Consider the following 20,936-nt stretch of genomic DNA (forward strand, 5'->3'; position numbering starts at 1 on the left):
AGGAAGCCAGATTATGATTGAGCATCGGGAAAAACATCCTAACTGTTAGAGCAGTACGGACAGTGGAACCAACGACCTTGAGAGGTGGTGAGTCCTCCAGCACTGGAGGCATTCAAGAGAAACTTCAGACAACCACCTGGCAGCTATCTTTTGATCTGAATTCCTGAATTGAGCAGGAGGTTAGACTCGATGGCCTTGGAGGCCCCTTCCAAGTTGGTTATTCTATGATTTCTCTCTCTTCCCCCGTCATCCACTTCAAAGTTATGGTGATATCATTCCAAGCCCTAAATGGTTTAGGAACTCAGTACCTATCAGAACGTCTGCTCCCAGCCAGAGATCTGTCCATAATACCCGTTCCTCACAGGCAGGAGGAACGGTTGAGGACCTTCACTCCGAAGGAGGCCCGGAGGGGAAGAATAAGAAATTGGGGCTTCTTGGCAGTCGCCCCCCGCCTGCAGAACAACCTGCCCATTGAGATCCGCCTGCAACCCTCACTGGAGGAGCATTGAAGACCTGGATCTTCCGTCACGCTTTCCCAGAGTATTATGATCTCGCCCTCCCTTTTACCATCCTTTTTGTCATCCTCTCCATCACCCTTTTTACCACCTTTATTGCCATCTGTTTTAATTTACCCTATTTGGCTAGTACTGTATTAATTTATTTATTTTTATCATCTTTTAATATTGTAGTTTATACTGTTGTTAGCTGGCCAGAGTGGCCTGGTTGCTAGATGATGCAGGGTACACATTCAATACATAAATAAAAAGTAAATCAGGAAATCGTTTGCTATTGGTGGTTCTTTTTCCACCCCAGTGGTCCCACCTTCAGGCTTCCTCCTTCCACTAATGGTCAGTTTTTTCACCCACGAAGGTAAGGTTGTAAAGGCAGAGCCGAATCCCTCAGCTTTAGACAATTGAGGGGACATCTCACTGTTAGATTCAGTTCTTCTCACAGACTCATCTTCACACCTTTCAGGTCTACAAACTGCATGGGGAGTTTGGAATTCGCACAATAACATTCCTGTCTCCTTTCCTGAATTTTAGTCTCAATTTTACCGTAGCATTCTTAATTTCTCTCTCCTCATCTCCACTGCCCGTGTGAGTCAGCACTACTGTTCTGTGCAGATCAAACCCCAGGTTTCTGCAAAGATCCATTTCAGCTGTTTTGTGCTTCAGGATTTCATAGGAAGCCCCAAGTAACGGTGGGCACCAATTTGGTAAAACTATCAAATTCTACCGGGCTAGAGTAGGTAGGTAGGTAGGTAGGTAGGTATACTTTATTACGGTCAAAGACCAGTAAAATCAATTCAGTATAAAAAAGATACATATAATACTTGTTTAGAAAAGTCGGGCAGAGTAATAAAGTTCCATTAAAACATGATAAAACAACCCCTTCTTTCCAATTAATAACATCATATATCCTTAATATTGATAAAACTTCAGGCAGTGTTATATTAAAAACAATTATCCATCTAAAATCACCTACCCAAACATCTGTTTACGAACAACCATTGCTGCAGCACAGAATTTGGCCACTTGTCTTGTGATATACGGGGTATTATCTGAGAGTAGCCACTGCATATAATCCTCCTCTGATCTCCCAGGAGATTTACAAATAATGGGTGATATAAGCTCCAAACGGAGATCCCAATAGCAGGAACAAAAAAGAAGAACATGACCGACTGATTCAGCCTTATCATTATTACAAGGGCAGAGACAATCTGATGCCGGCAAACCTCGAAATCTTCCCTCCAGAAGCTTGGAAGGGAAGACACTGAGCCTAGCTAGTGTGAAAGCCCCAATGGCTTTAGCTGACATTGTGTATGTGTTCAGTCGTTTAGTCGTGTCCGACTCTTCGTGACCCCATGGACCAGAGCACCCCAGGCCCTCCTATCTTCCACCGCCTCCCGGAGTTGTGTCAAATTCATGTTGGTTGCTTCGATGACACTGTCCAACCATCTCATCCTCGGTCGTCCCCTTCTCCTCTTGCCTTCACACTTTCCCAACATCAAAGTCTTTTCCAAGGAGTCTTCTCTTCTCATGAGATGTCCAAAGTACTGGAGCCTCAGCTTCAGGATCTGTCCTTCCAGTGAGCACTCAGGGTTGATTTCCTTTAGAATGGATAGGTTTGTTCTCTTTGCAGTCCAGGGAACTCTCAAGAGTCTCCTCCAGCACCACAATTCAAAGGCATCAATTCTTCGGTGGTCAGCTTTCTTTATGGTCCAGCTCTCACTTCCATACATAGTGCTGGCTAAATACGAGGAGGTGATAAAAGCAGATTTCTTAAGGAAGTTATATTTCCCTAACTGGCCAACATGATCCTGTAATTCAATGTCCCATACCCTTAACTTCACCACTTTAATTGCATCCGGAAGACCCATTGCTATAAGTATGCTGGGAGAAAAGCCAATTTTCGATATCTCTTCTGCTATGTGCTTCTTCCACTCTGACTGAAAGGAATCTAGTAGAGTCAGTGGGGCCAAGCCTTCTGATGAAAAAAATCAGTTTAAGCCAGTATTTCAGCATAAGGAATTTAGCCTGTGCTTTAATGGATACTAACCCGACCTCGAAGCGAAGAGCCACATTGGAAGTACAAGGTGGAACTCCAAGAATGGCTCTCGCAAATTTGGTCTGAACCATCTCCAGAGGTTGTAGATTAGCATACGCAAATAGTTGAGAACCATAAAGCATTTGTGAAATAGTCCTGGCCTTAAAAACTTGTATTGCCGATGGTACATGTTTGCCCCCAACAGTATGAAAAAATCTTGTTATTGCCCCAGTATTTTTCTGGGCACTCATTGCTGTGTGGTTTACATGAGTAAGCCAGGATCCTGAACAATGAAAAACTATGCCAAGGTATTTATAGCATACTATTTGCTCTACAGGGTGTCCATTTAGAGACCATTTATGCTTTATTCTCTTTCTACTCACCACCATAATCTTAGTTTTAGCATAGTTAATTATTAGTTGTTCTTCATTACAGTAGGTGGAGAAAGATCTCAGAAAATCCTACACACGTAGTTGACAATAAAACGGCATCGTCAGCATAAAGTAGAGTTGAAATTGGGTGAGAGGCAAGTTTTGGTTGGTGAAAATTGGGGTTACTTAAATATCCAACTAAGCCATTGATATAGAAATTAAACAAGGTGGGGGCTAGTATGCATGGGCTGGAGTAGGAGTCCCGTATCCACTCCTACTATTACTATCTGCTGATTCCTATTGAAAAACTGTGCAAACACAATTTCATAAAATGAATCTTATGCACAAATATATACAGTCGTGCCCTGCTTAACGATTACCCCACATTACGACGAATCTACTTCACGATGATGTTTTTGCGATCGCAAAATGATGTTTTAAATGGGTTTTTTTCACTTTGCGAAGATCGGTTCCCTGCTTCGGGAACCGATTCTTTGGATTACGACGATCAAAACAACTAATTGTCGGGCTTTCAAATTGGCCGCCGGGTGCTCGAAATGGCTCCCCCCTGTGCTTAGGGACGGATTCCTCGCTATACAGGTACTGAAAATGGCCGCTGTATTGAGGATCTTTGCTGGACTGTGAGTTTTTAGCCCATTGGAACACATTAATGCGTTTCCATGGTTTTTTTATTTTCGCTTTACGACATTTTCATTCTACAGCGATTTCTTTAGAATGAATTAACGTCGTTAAGCGAGGCGCCATTGTAACAGACAACATGAAAACTACAACAGAACGCTACATTTTGTGCACTGGAGGCCTAGGCAACAGCACCAATACAGAGGTTGCTTGTGAAATTGCAAAGCACAAGTATACCTTTGAATTCACATTCAGACACAAATTCAAGACATCTTCCTCAACTGGGTTGGGTATCCATGACACAGAAGGATCAGTGCCATGTGTGGCATCTTCAAAGCCCCCTCGACCATCTAAATAGCAAGAGCAGCTCAGACCCCTGTAGCTCTCCTGCTCTTTCTAGTTCAAGGTCCTCTTACTCTCAGCCCTTCTCTTTTTTAGTCCCACCCCTTTGGGCTGAACCACTGTTTCACAGTGGTGGCCCCAGAAGTGGAAAGCAGCAGGAAGAGAGGAAGTGCGAATGTGAGATTGAGAGGCTCCATCAAGGAAGCCACAGGCTTTCGATTGTTCAACCTTCTGAGACCAATAAATAAAGGCCTTTCTCCCTTTCAGATGTTCCCTGAAATCTTTGACCTTCTTCTTCCATGTTGGGTCTTTTTTTCTCTTCGTCTGTCTCGGAACCCAAGGAGAATACTTCGGATTTTTTCACATCCAGAACCTTGTTTTCATTCCGAGCAGAGGGAGAGCGTGTGCTGCCCTACTCGATCCATTTACCTGGAAGTAAAGGGACGTGGTGGCACTGCGGGCTAAACCGCAGAAGCCTGTGCTGCAGGGTCAGAAGACCAGCAGTCGTAAGATCGAATCCACGCAACGGAGGAAGCTCCCGTCACTTGTCCCAGCTCCCGCCAACCTAGCGGTTCGAAAGCATGCAAATGCAAGTAGATAAATAGGAACCACCTCGGTGGGAAGGTAACAGTGTTCCGTGTCTAAGTCGCATTGGCCATGTGACCACGGAAGATTGTCTTCGGACAATAGGCTGGCTCTATGGCTTGGAAACGGGGATGAGCACCGCCCCCTAGAGTCGAACACGACTGGACAAAAATTGTCAAGGGGAACTTTAACCTTTAAAGTCCATTCAGCTTGAAGGGGCTTACATTTGAGTAGATCCATAAAAAAAACAGCACTGTGGGCTTTTCCAAGCCCTCCACCTCGAATTTCAGTGCCTCCTCTTCCTCAGGCATTTTGAATCTCTTGCCAGGAAGGATTTAGTCAAAGACTTCAACTTCTTGGTTGAGTAATATGATCACGTTAGGAAAAAAAAACCCCACAGAAAATGGGTTTTTAATTCACGAAAATGCTGTATAAATTCCAAGGGAAAATTTTTAAGGATAGTTGTTTCCAGTAATGCCCTGTAAATTCCAAAGGCGGAAATAAAAGGAGTTTATTTACAGTGGTAGAAACCAGGAAAAAAATAATTATAATTGCAAGCCAGGAATCTTTTCCTTTGGCCTCCTGCGGGCGAAACACAGGAAAGATCTTAGAATTTGGCTCTGAAGGGGTTAAGAGCAACAGAGTCTGGAATTCCTAGAGAGGGAGAAAAAAATATATGGAGAGGAAGGGGAAGCCGTTTTTACCGGAAGTGCTCTTCTTTTTCTTGCTCCGGAGGCGCCAATCTGAAAAGGGATCTTTGGAAACGTCCATAACTCTTCCGAGCGCTGGATAGATTGTTAGTACTTTTAATTAAAAAAAGAAGAAGCCCAAAGCCCTTCTCTGGTGGCCATCTGGATTTCCCTGGATCTCCTCAATACTGCATCGCTCTTCTGCCCCCTTCTTTTTCTGACTCCTCCAAATCCTTCCCCCTCAGAAGAAGGTCCTTGTGTGTCTTTTTCTTCCTCAGCCTTTCGGCTCAACTGCTGGGCATTCAGGACCCGAGTGAGCTTTACCTGGAGGGAAGGGCTGGAAACGAAGAAGCATCACCCCTGATTTTCTGCAGGTGAATCTTTTCTTCCTGTGTGACCTTTTCCCTTCCATCTAACTTCACCTCATGCTTTCAGCCTCATTATTCCATCCTGCACTTTCTCCTTTGTCCATTTTATCATGTGGAGGAACAAAATGCTTCTCTTTGGACTACATGTCCCAGAATCCTCCATCCAGCATAGCACCTGCCAGGGTGGCCGGAGGATTCAGGGAAATTTAATCCAAAAATAAACTTTTCCCAGAACAGGTATTGTATTATTTCTGGAGGCAATTTATTTTCTCCTGGTTTCACCCCACAGACTTGATGGAAATAATTCTTATCAATTTTATTGTGCTTGTGAATGACCTCAGGTTATCTCTGCTTCTGCCTAATAAGCCCACGTCAGCAAACAGGTAAAAGCACTCATTCTGAGAGATAATCAAGGCAGGATTTGTTCCCTCATAAAATACTTACGTACTATTTCTGGGGTGGGGGGGGGAATGTGAGAACGGAGAGCTGCTTTAGCTACAACTATTGCGGGGTATCAGGGATTGTAAGTTTCGTTGTGACACCTGCTCTCCTCCCCTCTTTATCTGAGTTTCCTGAGGCATTTGGACATTAAATAAACTGCAGGCACTTTTGCTGTTTCCCAAATCTTGAAATATTTCCTTTTCTAGATGACCACTCCAGTGGCCCAGCTGGTCTGGGGATGTTGTAAACTCAGATTGCCCACACATACACACCTCCAAAAACTTCTAATGTCACTTCTGAGGTGTTCCAGAAAAAGTTAAGAAGAAAAGGATGCAAGGAGAAAAAAAGCTTAGAAGTAACTAGTTACGGGAAACACAGTTACCAGTGAGCCATTGCTGTTAGGTAGTGAGCAGTGTAACAAGTTTTTACACAGTTACACAAGAAGTCACCAGCTCTCTTCTGAACACCTTCCAGCTTCTCCAGATCCTTTTAAAAATCTCCTATGTCCAGAAGTGGACACAGGATTCCAGGTGGGTCTGACCAAAACAGAAATAAGATGCCATATTACTTCCTTTGATCTGTCTGGACATGATTCCTTATGCTGATTTGGCTGGCTATGTACTGTAGTTCCTTCCGGCTGTCCGGCTTTCTGTCCCACCACACTGATCAAATATATTACTGAGAATGTGGATGTCACCCACTTTATGTTGGAGCATATTTTTCCATCTCTAAGTATGGGACTTTGCATGCTTCCCTGTTAATAGTCATCTTGTTTCTCTTTGTCTTGATAATGCAGTGTTTATAGCCCAGCTCATATAATCTACTCGAGCTAGGATGCAACAACAGCAGCTCCCCTTTCTTCTACATCACCTCAGTATGTGTTGCTCTCAACCCTTGGGCCACAGAGAGGGCCTCCCCCAAGCAGGCCTCATGATGGAGGAAATCTAGGGAGAGCTTCTGTCTCAAAATCTCTGGGAGAGCCAAGCTGGCTAGGGCTTTGTAGGGAAGCATCAACTTCAGGCAGGAACATTCAGAGCATCCAGTGCAGTTCTTACAGAATGGCCGTCCTGAGGGCTTTGAAGGGAGCTCTTCTCCGATGCCCATCTGCCACGATTTGCCTTCACTGCAGGATTGGCGTGGTCTTCAGCAGCAGCTCTGCCTGGAGTTCCTTGGCACTGTTAAAAGTAGTGCTCCAGCTGCAGTTTTCATGGACAAGTGTGACCTGTTCATAGTTACACATTCTTTGGCTGGGTTCAATGTGCTGGTTCTAACTTATAAAGCTCTAAATCTCTTGGAACCAAGCTATCTCAAGAGCTGCGTTTCCTTTTATGAGCCTGTCCAGGGGTTCAGATCATCAGGAGAGGCCTTTCTCTCAGTCCTCCAACCCCTTCTCTGGGACTCCCTCCCCGCGGAGGCCAGGCTGGCCCCATCTTTCCTGTCCTTCCACAAGCAGGTAAAGACCTTTCTCTTCAGGCAGACCTTCTTCCAGTGACTGATCCTCTCTAGGGGACAATAAATCATAGCATTTATATTTATATTTCCTTGATATTAGATCATTTATATTCCCTTGCTTCTAGATCCTTTTTTATGTTTTTGGTAAAGCTTTTACCAAGGAATTTAAATATAACGTCACACACCCCTAGTTCCCCTGTCCGTCACATACCTCCCCCCTTGGAAAAGTTTGTATCATGGGGGTAAACTTTACAGTGACTTACCCTCATGTACAACTTATGAGAGAATTTTCTTTTTCAATATACAGTGGTGCCTCGCTTAACGAGCACACTGTATAACGATGAAATCGCATAGTGATGAGGTTTTTCCGATCGCTAATGCGATCGCTTACCGATGGCCCCAGTGGGCGAAAATCACATTGCGAAGACCGGTAAGCGTTTCGGTTACCAATCTTCGCATTGCGACTCCCGACAATCAGCTGTTCGGCGGCTCCAAAATGGCCACCGCGCGACCCAAAATGGCCGTGCACAGCGTTTTCGCGCCCTGCCCTCGCTTACCGAGGGCACAAAAAACGCTGCCGATGGGGAAAACATTGCATAACAGTAAGTTTGGGGCCCATTGGAACGCATTAAACAATGTTGGGTTTTCTTGATCCGTTTAACGATGTTTTCACATAGCGAGGGTTAATCCGGAACGGATTAACCTCGCTATGCAGGGCACCACTGTACAAACCTTTAAACATTGAATGGTTATCCATTTCATACTTATATTTTTTTTCTCCATTACCTCTTTTAACTTTTTCTTCTTTTAACTTTCCATTACATATATCACCACTTTTATTACTTATCTCATTACATATTTAACATTTCTTATACTATATAACTTACATTTTTTTCAGTTTTATTACATTCAGTTATAACAATTTAATTTTGTACAGTTTGCATTTTATTACATTTACATTTTTGTTTATTTACTACTTGTTGTTACAGGGTTTTTTTCTTCCCTCTTCAGTCTTCTTGTACTGCGTCACATTTCTTTCTGTTATACATTGGGTCTTCTCGACAATGCATCTGCAATCTTATTCTGAGTCTTTCTTTTGCTTTGGGTCTCACCATCAAAGTCTTTCGGATCTTGTGTCCCTCTTGCAAATTTTTTGGTGTTGTATTTCATAGTTCATAACTTCACATAGGGTTTCGGTCTTTGCAATATCCAGTTAATTAACAATCTTTCCTTCCAGTTCTCAATGAAATGTCTCTCACTGCTCGGTCTTTCTTGTTGTCTGCTTCGCTCATCACGCCTCCTGGTTTGAATCCTGCTACAGTGATGATCTTGAAGTCACTCTGGAACTCTCACGACACAATCTCTTTGGACACAACAACGTCTCTGGACATGACCTCTCTGGATATGATGACCTCTCTGGATACTACGCCAACTTTTCTTTAATATAGTCTGCAGCTTTTCCAGGGCCTCTTTACATCTGCTCAACCGCTGGATCATCTTGTGTTTTCTTTTAACTTTCATATTTTTAAAGGAGAGGCTATATATCTGGAATTTTTTTCCCAACGCTGGGTATAGCCTGTTATCCTTATCATAGCTTTCATTCTATCTTCTTTTATTTTTTCTATGACTAGAGTAAAATTACTTAGTACTCCTTGCATTTCCATTTTATCTACTTGATTAATCTTAGATGTACATTTAATTTTATCTAGTTCTATTTCTTTATTCTTAGGGTTTCTTGTTGCTTGGTTTTAGCTACTTGTGCAGACACAGAATGACCAGCTTTTTCAATTAGCTGCATCCTTTCCCTAGATACTACTTCTGCTGATTGCAATTTATTTCCCTCTAAAGTTTTCAGTTTCACAACCTCAGGATAGCATGATGTTTCCTGATCCTCGTGCAAGTTTTCCTTTTTTTCAGGAGTCATTTTTAAACTAGGCTCTGATATTGCTAAAGACTTTTCCTTAGGTATAAGATCTTTATCTATATAGAGTCTCTCAGGGCTTTCAGGAAATATTAGAGTGTTATTTTGAAACTCTTTTAAACAATTCTCTGAGCTATTATTCTCCTTTAGCTCCTGGGCAAAATTCCTTTCATTGGGCTTTCTCATACCCTTACAACTTTCTTCTACCCATTTATTACTCTGACTCTCTAGCAATTTTTTTCTCCCCCATTTTCTCCAGTTGCTGTAGTGGGTGTATTCTGACTACCTTGTGAGCTTGTATATATGAAACCACCCTTAACATGTCTCATCTTATTACAAACCTCTTTTTCAACTCCAGACATCTCTCTGTACTCACAAGGGATATCCATTTGTTTGTGGATATTTTTATCTATAAAGACTCTTTTAGGGAATTCTGGAATTACTGGTTCTTCTTTGACTGCATTAAAAGATTGCTGCAGCGTATAATTTTCTTGTTTCTGTTTAAAACTCTTTTTCTGAGACTTTATTAAATCTACGCCTCCTGCAAGTTCAGGTGATTGACAGACACTTATATCTTCCTCAGGAACCTCACTATTACCATAAGGATTTTCTATCTTTTCTGTCTCTGAGCATGTGGTGATCATACCAGTTTTGATATAATTAATTAAATCTAAACCAATTAAACAAGGCGTATGGATCTGATCTGAGACAGCTATTTTAAATTTACCAGTCCACTCTTTATACCTTATATGCACTTTAGCCATGGGTAACTTACTTAATTCTGTCCCAATTCCTTTAACTGCAATTTTCTCATTTGGAATGATATTTTCCTGTGGAATAAAATCAATATGACATACTGTTATTTGAGAACATGAATCTCTCAAAGCTAAATATTTGATATTAGTAATGTAAATATTTTCTCCAGATGACTTCATCAATTCCCTGTTGGTTTTAATGTGATAGCAGTAGACTATCTCTGCTAGTGGAGGCAGCTGGTCCTGTGTCACCGTGTCAGTTAAACTGCCATTCTGCTGGTTTGTCTCCGACCCTTCATCCTGCTTTTGTATATAGTACATCTTTTTAGGCACAACTCCCCCTGTTTTCTGTTGTCCCATTTCTTTGTTTTGAATAAATTCACAATTTGAAATAAAATGGCCTGCTTTTCGACAAAACAAGTTTTTAAATGTCTTTGTTCATTATAAGTGCTTCTGTCTCCCATTCCTTCAAAGCTTTTATCTTTCTGTTGGTACTGGTCTGAGGGTCTTTCTCTAAAATGGCTTCCATCTGTATATTTGTTGGTTTTGTGGAAATCTTTAGGTTCTCTTTTTCTTCAGTTTCTGCCCAATTTCACTTCAGAATATTTTGAACTCCTAATCTCTGATATTAAATCTGTAGATTCACTAGCCTGTTGTACTATTTTAGGTTGTTTGTCTCTAACTAAATATCTTAATTCAGCAGGCAAAGCTGAATAAAATTGTTCCAGTCCTATGAGGTCCTGCATATCCTGCAAAGTTCGCATATTAGATTGCTCCGTTCATTTTTGTAAATACAGTGGTGCCTCGCATAACGATCCATTTTTTGGGATGGCTAATGCAATCGCATTGCGATGTTTAGAATAGGCAAAACATTGCATTGCGATGTTTCTTAAACAGCTGATCAGCGGTTCCAAAATGGCTGCCGGACGCCCAAAATGCCCACGCGCAGCGTTTTCGCACCCTGCCCTCGCTTACCAAGGGTGCGAAAATGGCGGCGCTATGGAGGAACTTCTCTGAACGGTGAGTTTGGGCCCCATTGGGACACATTAAATGACGTTTAATGCGTTCCAATGGGTTTTTACTTTCCATTTAGCAATGTTTCCTCATAGCGACGGTTAATCCAGAACAGATTAACCTCGCTATGCGGGGCACCACTGTATTTAACCAGATTTGCCCCAAATTGTGAATATGACTCTTCAAGCTTCTTACTTAACTGTCTAAATTTGCGTCTGAGGTTTTCACTGGTTGTTGTCCTCTGAAGATGCCGGCCACAGAGACTGGCGAAACGTCAGGAAGAATAACCTTCAGAACACAGCCAAAGAGCCCGAAAAACCCACAACAACCATTTTCACTGGTTATTCCAAATCTTGATAAAATTAATTTCTTAAAGATCTCATAATCTCTAGCTTGGTCTTCTGAAATATTAGCATAAATTTCAGACATTTCACCACTAATTAAATATCTTAGTACCAGCATGCGTTCCTATCCTGTTATGCTATAGTCCCAGCAAATGAAATTAGAAAAGATTCAGGGCAATCTCCCTTTTTAAATTGAGGGAATTTCTTTAGGTCTTAAGGGCCAGAGGGGGCAAAATAGCCACTTTCTGGGACTTTTTTGAGGCTTGGGAATGATTCAGAGGAGTCCCTGAAGGTGGCGATTTCTCCCTCGCTGGCCCCGTGGGGGAAGCCTCCCAAGGGGCCTGGAAGGCACACTCAGACCCTTGGTACGCTCACCCCACCCCACGGGGCCAGTGGGGGTGAAATCACCAGCTTCGCTCCATAAGACACACAGACTCCCCCCCACACTTTTTTTGGTGGGGAGTGCGTCTTATAGAGCGAAAAATACGGTAGATTTAAACTAAGTAGCTTTCTTTTGGCGGCTTAAGACCTCTACTTTGTGTCTTTGAGCTTCAAGCCTCGCTGTTCCTTTTGTGTCTTTTACTTTGTATCTCTTGGTCTACAGACACCCAGATTTTCCAAGCAATATTTCTTTTCTGATAAGCCTTTCCTCAGCTATTTCTCTGGACTTAGGCATCCACTTTATTTCCCTTCAGTGCTCCCTTTCCTCAGAGCTTTGGGATTTTAAAGCTAGATGTTTTCTTGTCCTTTCTCTCTCAGCTTGAGGTAAACTCTTTAGAAATCTCTTTAGAGTCTTTTACTTGTTTTTCTTATTAATAAGTCCTAGTGATTTGGAGTCCCTTCCAAGCTATCCCTTCAGCCCTAGGGCCTACTCCTTCACCTTGACTATTTACTATTCAAACAAGTCTCCTAGACTCAGAGATTTTCCTTTACTTTTGGCTTTCTGGTATTCCTTCTCTTTGAATCTCAGACTCAGAAAACTTCTCTTTAATTTTGACTCATTGGATTTCTTTTTCATTCGTGGCCAGCCAAATAAATTTCACTTTAGTCTGGCTCACTGGATTTCTTTCGGCTCTCACCGCTGCCACTACGTTATGTCACACACCCCTAGTTCCCCTGTTTGTTCTTCCACACAACCCAGGTTCACTTTTGGGTATGACATTTACTTTTCAACCCTTTTCACTGCCACCAGAGGATTTATTCCTCACTCTATTAAATATGACTCTTAAATCAGTGTTAGTCAATAAAACAAAGTTTATTTAAGTGTTTATAAGTAAATTATATAAAGTAAATCATGGATGGTCTTATTTTATTCATTCAATAAACTGTGCTTTGATAACATTTATATTTGCTTGTGAAGAATCATGTTAATCAAGGTATTTATTCATTTCTTATTTTGTTCTTTATCTCTCTATTCCTCTCTAACACAATACTGGTCCTAGCTGCCTAAACTGCTTCTCTCAAACTGATATCCTTAACTGAAATCCCTAACTGAATTCCCTGACTCTAACTCATAGTCCTAACTGATCTTTAACTGTCTTCCATTCCTCTTATATTTCCTTGATTCCGCCCTTTCTGTTCAACCATTGGTTGATAAATCAGGGTTCCATTGTGATGGACACATACATTCTTTTTCTTTAGTAATTGAACAATTTACTGTTTCTAGCTTTTAATATTTTGGTTGTTGTGGGTATTTCCGGCTCTTTGGCCGTGTTCTGAAGGTTGTTTTTCCTAACGTTTCGGCAGTCTCTGTGGCCGGCATCTTCAGAGGACAGCACTCTGTGCTCTGGAGTGCTGTCCTCTGAAGATGCTGTCCACAGAGACTGGCGAAATGTTAGGAAAAACAACCTTCAGAACACAAAGAGCCTGAAAAACCCACAATAACCATTAGATCCCGGCCGTGAAAGCCTTCGCAAATACTTTTAATATTTTGTTTTTCATTATATAACACACCTTACATCCTTTTAAAAGGAGATATGTGGGGTAAAAATATTTTGGATGGATGGATGGAACAATCAGTATTGACACTGGAAATCAACAAATAGATGTCATATTTATCTCTTTGCTAGAGAGAGAGAGAATAGCCTTTCACATCAACAGGCATACGATGCATGAGAAATAGCATTTCAAGGCTTTTCTTTTATGGAGACGGGATGCAACTTAACCCGAAGGATCCTCTTGTGGCCCCCCAAAGGCACAGTGTGATTGGGTTCATTAGGAGATTGAAGCAGTTCCTCCTCTTTGGTGGGAAATAACCATGGCGATCCATTCAAATGATTAACAGGTTTACTTGTACTAACATTAGGTGATTCAGCAGGATCAAAACAACTAAGGTCCGTTAATTGTTCATAGGGAGAAGGGAGAAGTCCAAACGGCAATTTAGGGGAATTTATTGAGGGGCAAGTCCAAACCACTCTTTCTCTGTGGGCTTCCTCAACTGAGTGCTCCTTACTCCACATCGTGCTGCAGCAAGAATGTCTGGCCCAATCTCCTTCACATGGCGGCTGATTGAAGGTTGAATCTGGTCAGATCACCCTCCTCCAATGACCTTTGCGCTCGAGGGAAGACACCATCCATTTTTGGTTCTCCATCACAGTCACCTTTTTATCTTTTAGATCAGGGTCAGGTAAAAGTCCTTCTACTTTTAAGTTGGGGAAGTCTTCTAATAGTTTGTGCGCTTTTCCATACCTGAACTCCTCCTTGTTTCCTCCTCGCACTCTCACTTCCTCCTTCTTTATCTCTCCCCGCAGTACACAAAACTCTCCTTCTCTCTTGATCTTTTTTATCCTCCTCCCATACTGGTAGAGTTAACTCCTCCTCCTCTTTCCCCTTTCCTTCCTCTACCAGACCGACTTCTACCTTTACTTCTTTCTCCTTCAGTTCCTTCCCATCAATTTCTTCTACAACCAGTCCTTTTTTTCCTTTTTTCTCTCTCTCTTTCTCCAACACTTTTATTTGAGGAGACGGCTCACTTTCACTTTTCTCTCTCTTTTCTATTCCTCTTTCACCCACAGAGACAGACCATAAAATAAAAAGGGACTGAAAGCTAGATTGACAAGAAGGGCTTTCCTTTAAACATGCCTTTTCCCACCTTTCGATTCTGTAGTGATATGCACACATTTAATGAAAGCTCCGAAGCCACCCCCATCTGTTTCTAACCATGGATCTCTTTCCCAGCATGGAAAACTACCATTTCCTCACAGGACGTCACAGACGTTATGTCAGGAAAAAAGGTGGAATGACTGGTGACAGAGTCAACCTCCCCACTCATGTTTGTGAAGGTGTGTCCTCCCAGAGCTGGATTTGATTCTTCTGCATTCTTTTTTGTCTGTTCATCGGGTTTGTCACTTGATCTGAAAAATTGTTTTCCACACTCACTTTCATTTATTCTCCTTTTAGGAGGAAAATGGTGAAAAGAAAGAAAATAGGACAACATCAAATGCCAGGGGAAAAGGGTGAATGTCTGGATGCTGAAGAGGCTGTTGAGAATCAAGTTGGACCGAAGAAACTAGGAGGAAAGAGCACAGATGAAAAGATGGATGAATCCATTTCTCCTACAGAAGAAATCCAAGTCCCTCAGAAAACATCCAAGGGAGAGGGAACCCATGAGTGCCCCAAGTGTAGGAAAACCTTTGCCCGTAAATCAGCCCTAGATCGCCATGAGAAAGTTCACAAAGGAGAGAAACCATTTACAGGCTTGGAGTGTGGAAGGAGTTTCAGTCGGTTTGCAAACCTTGCTAAACACCTCAGGATCCATGCAGAAAAGAAGCTATTTCAATGTCTGGAGTGTGGAAAAAGCTTTAGATGGAAATCCTGTCTTACCACCCATGAAAGAATTCACTCCGGGGAGAAGCCATTTCAATGCCTGGAGTGTGGAAAAAGCTTTAGAGTGAAATCCCATCTTACTGTCCATGAAAGAATTCACTCTGGGGAGAAGCCATTTCAATGCCTAGAGTGTGAAAAAAGCTTTAGAGAGAAAACACATCTTACTGTCCACGAAAGAATTCACTCAGGGAAGAAACCATTTAAATGTATGGAGTGTGGAAAAAGTTTCAGTCAGAGTGGAAACTTTGCTAGACACCTTAAGACCCACACAGACAACAAGCCGTTAGAATGTCTTGAATGTGGAAGGACCTTTCGACTGAAAATATTGTTGATGAATCATAAGAATATTCATCAAGGAGAGAAACCGTACAGACCTATGGCATGTAGAAAGAGTGTTGGTCAAGGAGAAAGAAAGTCATTGAAATGCTGGGAATGTGGAAAGAGATTCAGTCGGAGCAGCCTTGCCTTGCACCAAAGAGTGCACACTGGGGAGAAACCATATAAATGTTTAGAGTGTGGAAAGACCTTCAGCCAGAAGTCAAGTTTAAACTCCCATCAGAGAATTCACACAGGGGAGAAGCCCTTTGAATGCCTGGAGTGTGGAAAGAGTTTCAGCCAGAACGCAAACCTGAAAAACCACCAGAGTATCCACATGGGGCGGAAGCCATTCGAATGCAAGGAATGTGGAAAATGCTTTAGATTGAAAGATTCCCTTCGTAGCCATCAAAGTGTTCATACAAGAGAGAAGCCTTTTAAATGTCTGGAGTGTGGAAAGGCATTCCGTTGGAAGGCAAGCCTTTCTTTACATAATAGGATCCATACAGGCGAGAAACCCTTTGAATGCCAAGAGTGTGGGAAGACCTTCAGCCAAAAAAGTAACCTTATTTCCCATAAAATAATTCACACTGGGGAGAAACCATATAAATGTCTGGAGTGTGGGAAGACTTTCGTGCAACGTTTCCCCCTTATTATTCACACAAGGATTCACACAGGAGAAAAGCCGCATAAATGTCTGGAGTGTGGGAAGAGCTTCATACGTGGTGGAGATCTTGTTAAACATAAGCTCACCCACATAGGGGAGAAAAATTATAAATGCCTAGAGTGTGGAAAGAGTTTCATTACAGAGTCAGCACTTACTCGCCATCATATAATCCACACTGAAGAGAAACCATTTAAATGTCTGGAGTGCGGAAAGGCCTTCAAACAGAAGGAGTATGTCAAGATACACCATGCAACTCACATTGCGGAGAAATGTTATAAATGCTCTGAATGTGGAAAAAAATTAAAGTCAGCCCAAACTCTTAAACGACACCAAAGAGTCCATACAGGGGAGAAACCCTTTAAGTGTCAGGAATGTGGAAAGAGCTTTCGTCAGAGTGGTTATCTTACTGTGCATTCCCGAATCCACACAGGAGAGAAACCTCATAAATGCCTGGAGTGTGGAAAGAGCTTCAGTAGTTGGGGGAGCCTTCATTCACATGAAACCATTCACAAAGGAGAGAAGGCCTTCAAATGCATGGAATGTGGGAAAAGCTTCCTTTCAGGTCATCATCTGAATCAACATCACAAAATCCACACCAAGTTTAATATCAAATATTCCTGCTGAAAATAATCGATGTCAAAGTTCCTAATACAGTGAAAAGTCTTTTTTAAAATTAGAACTTTTGTTCCTGTTTCTCACTCATTTTTTTCTTGAGTAGGAAAGTGGCGACAAGGTTGTTTTTAACAGCAACCCCAATGAAATAAAATTGTGACGTTGGAGGAATTTATATCCTTTCTGGGTGAACCACAGTGAAGACTGCGTCCCTCTACTCCCCTGATGAACTGTTGTCACCCCGATCAGCGCAGTCCCCTTTGGGAGACACCAGGACTACGAGAAGAACCACATGATGCAGAGATGATGATGGCTGGGAGACAGGGACTCTGGCCGTTCCTTATTATACAGGACCTTCCTTTGTGAAAAGAGAAGCACAGTGGAGCTTCGTAAGGAGCAGCATATGAAAATACTAGATAGATTTTTCCCTCAGTTCAGATATTGATCCATTGTTCTTGATAAAGTAAGACTTTTTCATTAAATAACATTTAAATTGACGTAATCTTATATGGCCCCTTCATGGATTGCTGCCTTGTCGTGCCGAAGGGGCTTGACTAATTCAGAGAAACTATGGGCTATGCAGTGCAGGGACACCCAAGACGGACAGGTCATAATGGAGAGTTCCGACTAAACGCAATCTACCTGGAGCAGGAACTGGCAAGCCACTCCAGTATCTTTGCCAAGAAAACGGCATGATCAGAAACAAAAGGCTAAAAGATAATGATGCTGGAAGATGGGCCCCTCAGGTCGGAAGGCGTCCAACATGCTACTGAGGAAGAGTGGAGGACAAGTACAAGTAGCTCCAGAGCTAATGAAGTGGGGTTGGGCCAAAGCCAAAAGGACGCTCAGCTGTGGACGTGCCTGGAAGTGAAAGGAAAGTCCAATGCTGCAAAGAAGAATACTGCATAGGAACCAGGAATGTAAGATCTGTGAACCTTGGTAAGCTGGATGTGATCAAACAGGAGGTGGCAAGAATAAACATTGACATCCTGGGCGTCAGTGAACTAAAATGGACAGGTATGGGTGAATTCAATTCAGATGATTATCATATGTACTACTGTGGGCAAGAATCCTGTAGAAGGAATGGAGTAGCCCTCATCGTCAACAAAACAGTAGGAAAAGCTGTAATGGGATATAATCTCAAAAATGATAGAATGATGTCAATACAAATCCAAGGAAGACCTTTCAACATCACAATAATCCAAGTTTATGCACCAACCACCAATGCTGAGGAGACTGAAACTGACCAATTCTATGAAGATTTAGAACACCTTCTAGAACTGACACCAAAGAAAGATGCTCTTCTCATTCTAGGGGATTGGAATGCTAAAGTAGGGAGTTGAAAGATAAAAGGAACAACAGGGAAATTTGGCCTTGGAGTTCAAAACGAAGCAGGGCAAAGGCTAATAGAGTTTTGTCAAGGGAACAAGCTGGTCATCACAAACACTCTTTTCCAGCAACACAAGAGGCGACTCTACAAATGGAAATCACCAGATGGGCAATACCGTAATCAGATTGATTATATTCTCTGCAGCCAAAGATGGAGAAGCTCTATACAGTCAGCAAAAACAAGACCTGGAGCTGATTGTGCCTCTGATCATCAGCTTCTAATAGCAAAATTGAAGCTTAAACTGAAGAGAGTAGCAAAAACCACTGGGCTAGTCAGGTATAATCTAAACGAAATCCCTTATGAATACACAGTGGAAGAGAAGAACAGATTTAAGGAACTGGATTTGGTGGACAGAGTGCCTGAAGAACTTTGGATAGAGGCTCGTAACATTGTACAGGAGGCAGCAACAAAAACCATCCCAAAGAAAAGGAAATGCAAGAAAGCAAAGTGTCTGTCCAACGAGGCTATAAAAATAGCAGAGAAGAGAAGGGAAAGAAAATGCAAGGGAGATAGGGAAAGTTACAGAAAATTGAATGCAGACTTCCAAAGAATAGCAAGGAGAGACAAGAGGGCCTTCTTAAACGAACAATGCAAAGAAACAGAGGGAAAGAATACAAAAGGAAAAACCAGAGATCTGTTCAAGAAAATTGGAGATATTAAAGGAACATTTTGTGCAAAGATGAATATGATAAAGGACAAAAATGGGACAGACCTTACAGAAGCAGAAGACATCAAGAAGAGGTGGTGTGAAGGTATAGGCCTGTTTCCCACCTTCACTACCAACACCCCCCCCCCGGCCGCAGAAGGACCTTGTCACAGGTGGCAAGAATACACAGAGGAACTATTCCAGAAAGATTTGGATATCCCAGACAACCCAGATAGTGTGGCTGCTGACCTTGAGCCAGACATCCTGGAGAGTGAAGTCAAGTGGGCCTTAAAAAGCTTGTCTAACAACAAGTCCAGCGGAGGTGATGGCATTCCAGTTGAACTATTTAAAATCTTAAAAGATGATGCTGTTAAGGTGCTACATTCAATTTGCCAGCAAGTTTGGAAAACTCAACAGTGGCCAGAGGATTGGAAAAGATCAGTCTACATCCCAATCCCAAAGAAGGGCAGTACCAAAGAATGTTCCAATTACTGTACAATTGCACTCATTTCACACACTAGCAAAGTTATGCTCAAAATCCTACAAGGCAGGCTTCAGCACTTTGTGGACCAAAACCTCCCAGAAGTACAAGCTGGATTTCGAAGGGGCAGAGGAACTAGAGACTAGATTGCTATAATGCGCTGGATTATAGAGAAATCCAGAAAGTTCCAGAAAAACATCTACTTCTGTTTCATTGACTATGCAAAACCCTTTGACTGTGTGGACCACAGCAAACTACGGCAAGTCCTTAAAGAAATGGGAATACCTGACCACCTTATCTATCTCCTCAGAAATCTATACATGGGACAGGAAGCAACAGTTAGAACTGGATACGGAAACACTGATTGGTTCAAAATTGGGAAAGGAGTACGACAAGGCTGTATATTGTCTCCCTGCTTATTCAACTTATACTGTATGCAGAATACATCATGCGAAAGGCCGGACTGGAGGAATCCCAAACTGGAATTAAGATTGCTGGAAGAAATATCAACAATCTCCGATATGCAGATGATACCACTCTGATGGCAGAAAGTGAGGAGGAATTAAGGAACCTTGTAATGAGGGTGAAAGAGGAGAGCGCAAAAAATGGTCTGAAGCTCAACATCAAAAAAAACTAAGATCATGGCCACTGGTCCCATCACCTCCTGGCAAATAGAAGGGGAAGATATGGAGGTAGTGACAGATTTTGCTTTCTTGGGTTCCAGGATAACTGCAGATGGTGACAGCAGCCCCGAAATTAAAAGACGCCTTCTTGGGAGGAAAGCGGTGACGAACCTCGACAGCATCTTAAAAAGCAGAGACATCACCTTGCCAACAAAAGTCAGAATAGTCAAAGCTATGGTTTTTCCTGTAGTGATGTACGGAAGTGAGAGCTGGACCATAAAGAAAGCTGACCTCTGAAGAATTGATGCCTTTGAATTGTGGTGCTGGAGGAGACTCTTGAGAGTCTCCTGGACTGCAAGAACAAACCGATCCATTCTAAAGGAAATCAAGCCCGAGTGCTCGCTGGAAGGACGGATCCTGAAGCTGAGGCTCCAATATTTTGGCCATCTCACGAGAAGAGAAGACTCCCTGGAAAGACCCTGATGTGAGGAAAGTGTGAGGGCAAGAGGAGAAGGGGACAACAGAGGATGAGATTGTTGGACAGTGTCTGCGAAGCAACCAACATGAACCTGACACAACTCCGGGAGGCAGTGGAAGACAGGAGGGTCTGGTGTGCTCTGGTCCATGGGGTCACGAAGAGTCGGACACGACTAAACAACTAAACAACAACAATCTTATATGGTTTGGAAACAAAGCAGATTGAAAGAGTGTAGAATTGCAGATTTCATCAGCTCAATTATGAGATAGAGAAGCCTCGCTTTCAATTAAATGTCTCTGTGGGGTTTGGTCCTCGGTTTTCCTCCCTCCTGGATTTTATATGCGTGAGGCACTTAATGAAGCAGTTTGGTTATGTTTTATTCTTTATGCCAATAAAGGTTTTGTCTGTCAAAATAAAAAAAGAGGGAGAGT

At 42.3% G+C, this 20,936-nt stretch overlaps 1 protein-coding gene across 4 annotated transcripts in view; it reads left to right on the forward strand.

Moving 5' to 3' along the window:
* LOC110070029 (uncharacterized) overlaps positions 1-20,910 on the forward strand; it is a 44,020-nt gene extending 23,110 nt beyond the window's left edge. The window contains exons 1-2 of one of the 4 annotated variants that reach the window (XM_078387577.1): positions 3,609-5,547; positions 14,868-20,910. In XM_078387577.1, the coding sequence (XP_078243703.1) occupies positions 14,875-16,899 (2,025 nt within the window). In that variant the 5' untranslated portion in view covers positions 3,609-5,547; positions 14,868-14,874 and the 3' untranslated portion in view covers positions 16,900-20,910. Of the gene's footprint in view, positions 1-3,608; positions 5,548-5,845; positions 8,037-14,867 lie in introns of those variants that run through there. The other 3 variants (XM_078387578.1, XM_078387579.1, XM_078387580.1) reach the window with 3 other exon arrangements.
* The last annotated feature ends 26 nt before the right edge of the window (positions 20,911-20,936 follow it).

The sequence above is a fragment of the Pogona vitticeps genome, chromosome 2 (genome assembly GCF_051106095.1).
Source record: "Pogona vitticeps strain Pit_001003342236 chromosome 2, PviZW2.1, whole genome shotgun sequence".
NCBI lineage: Eukaryota > Metazoa > Chordata > Lepidosauria > Squamata > Agamidae > Pogona > Pogona vitticeps.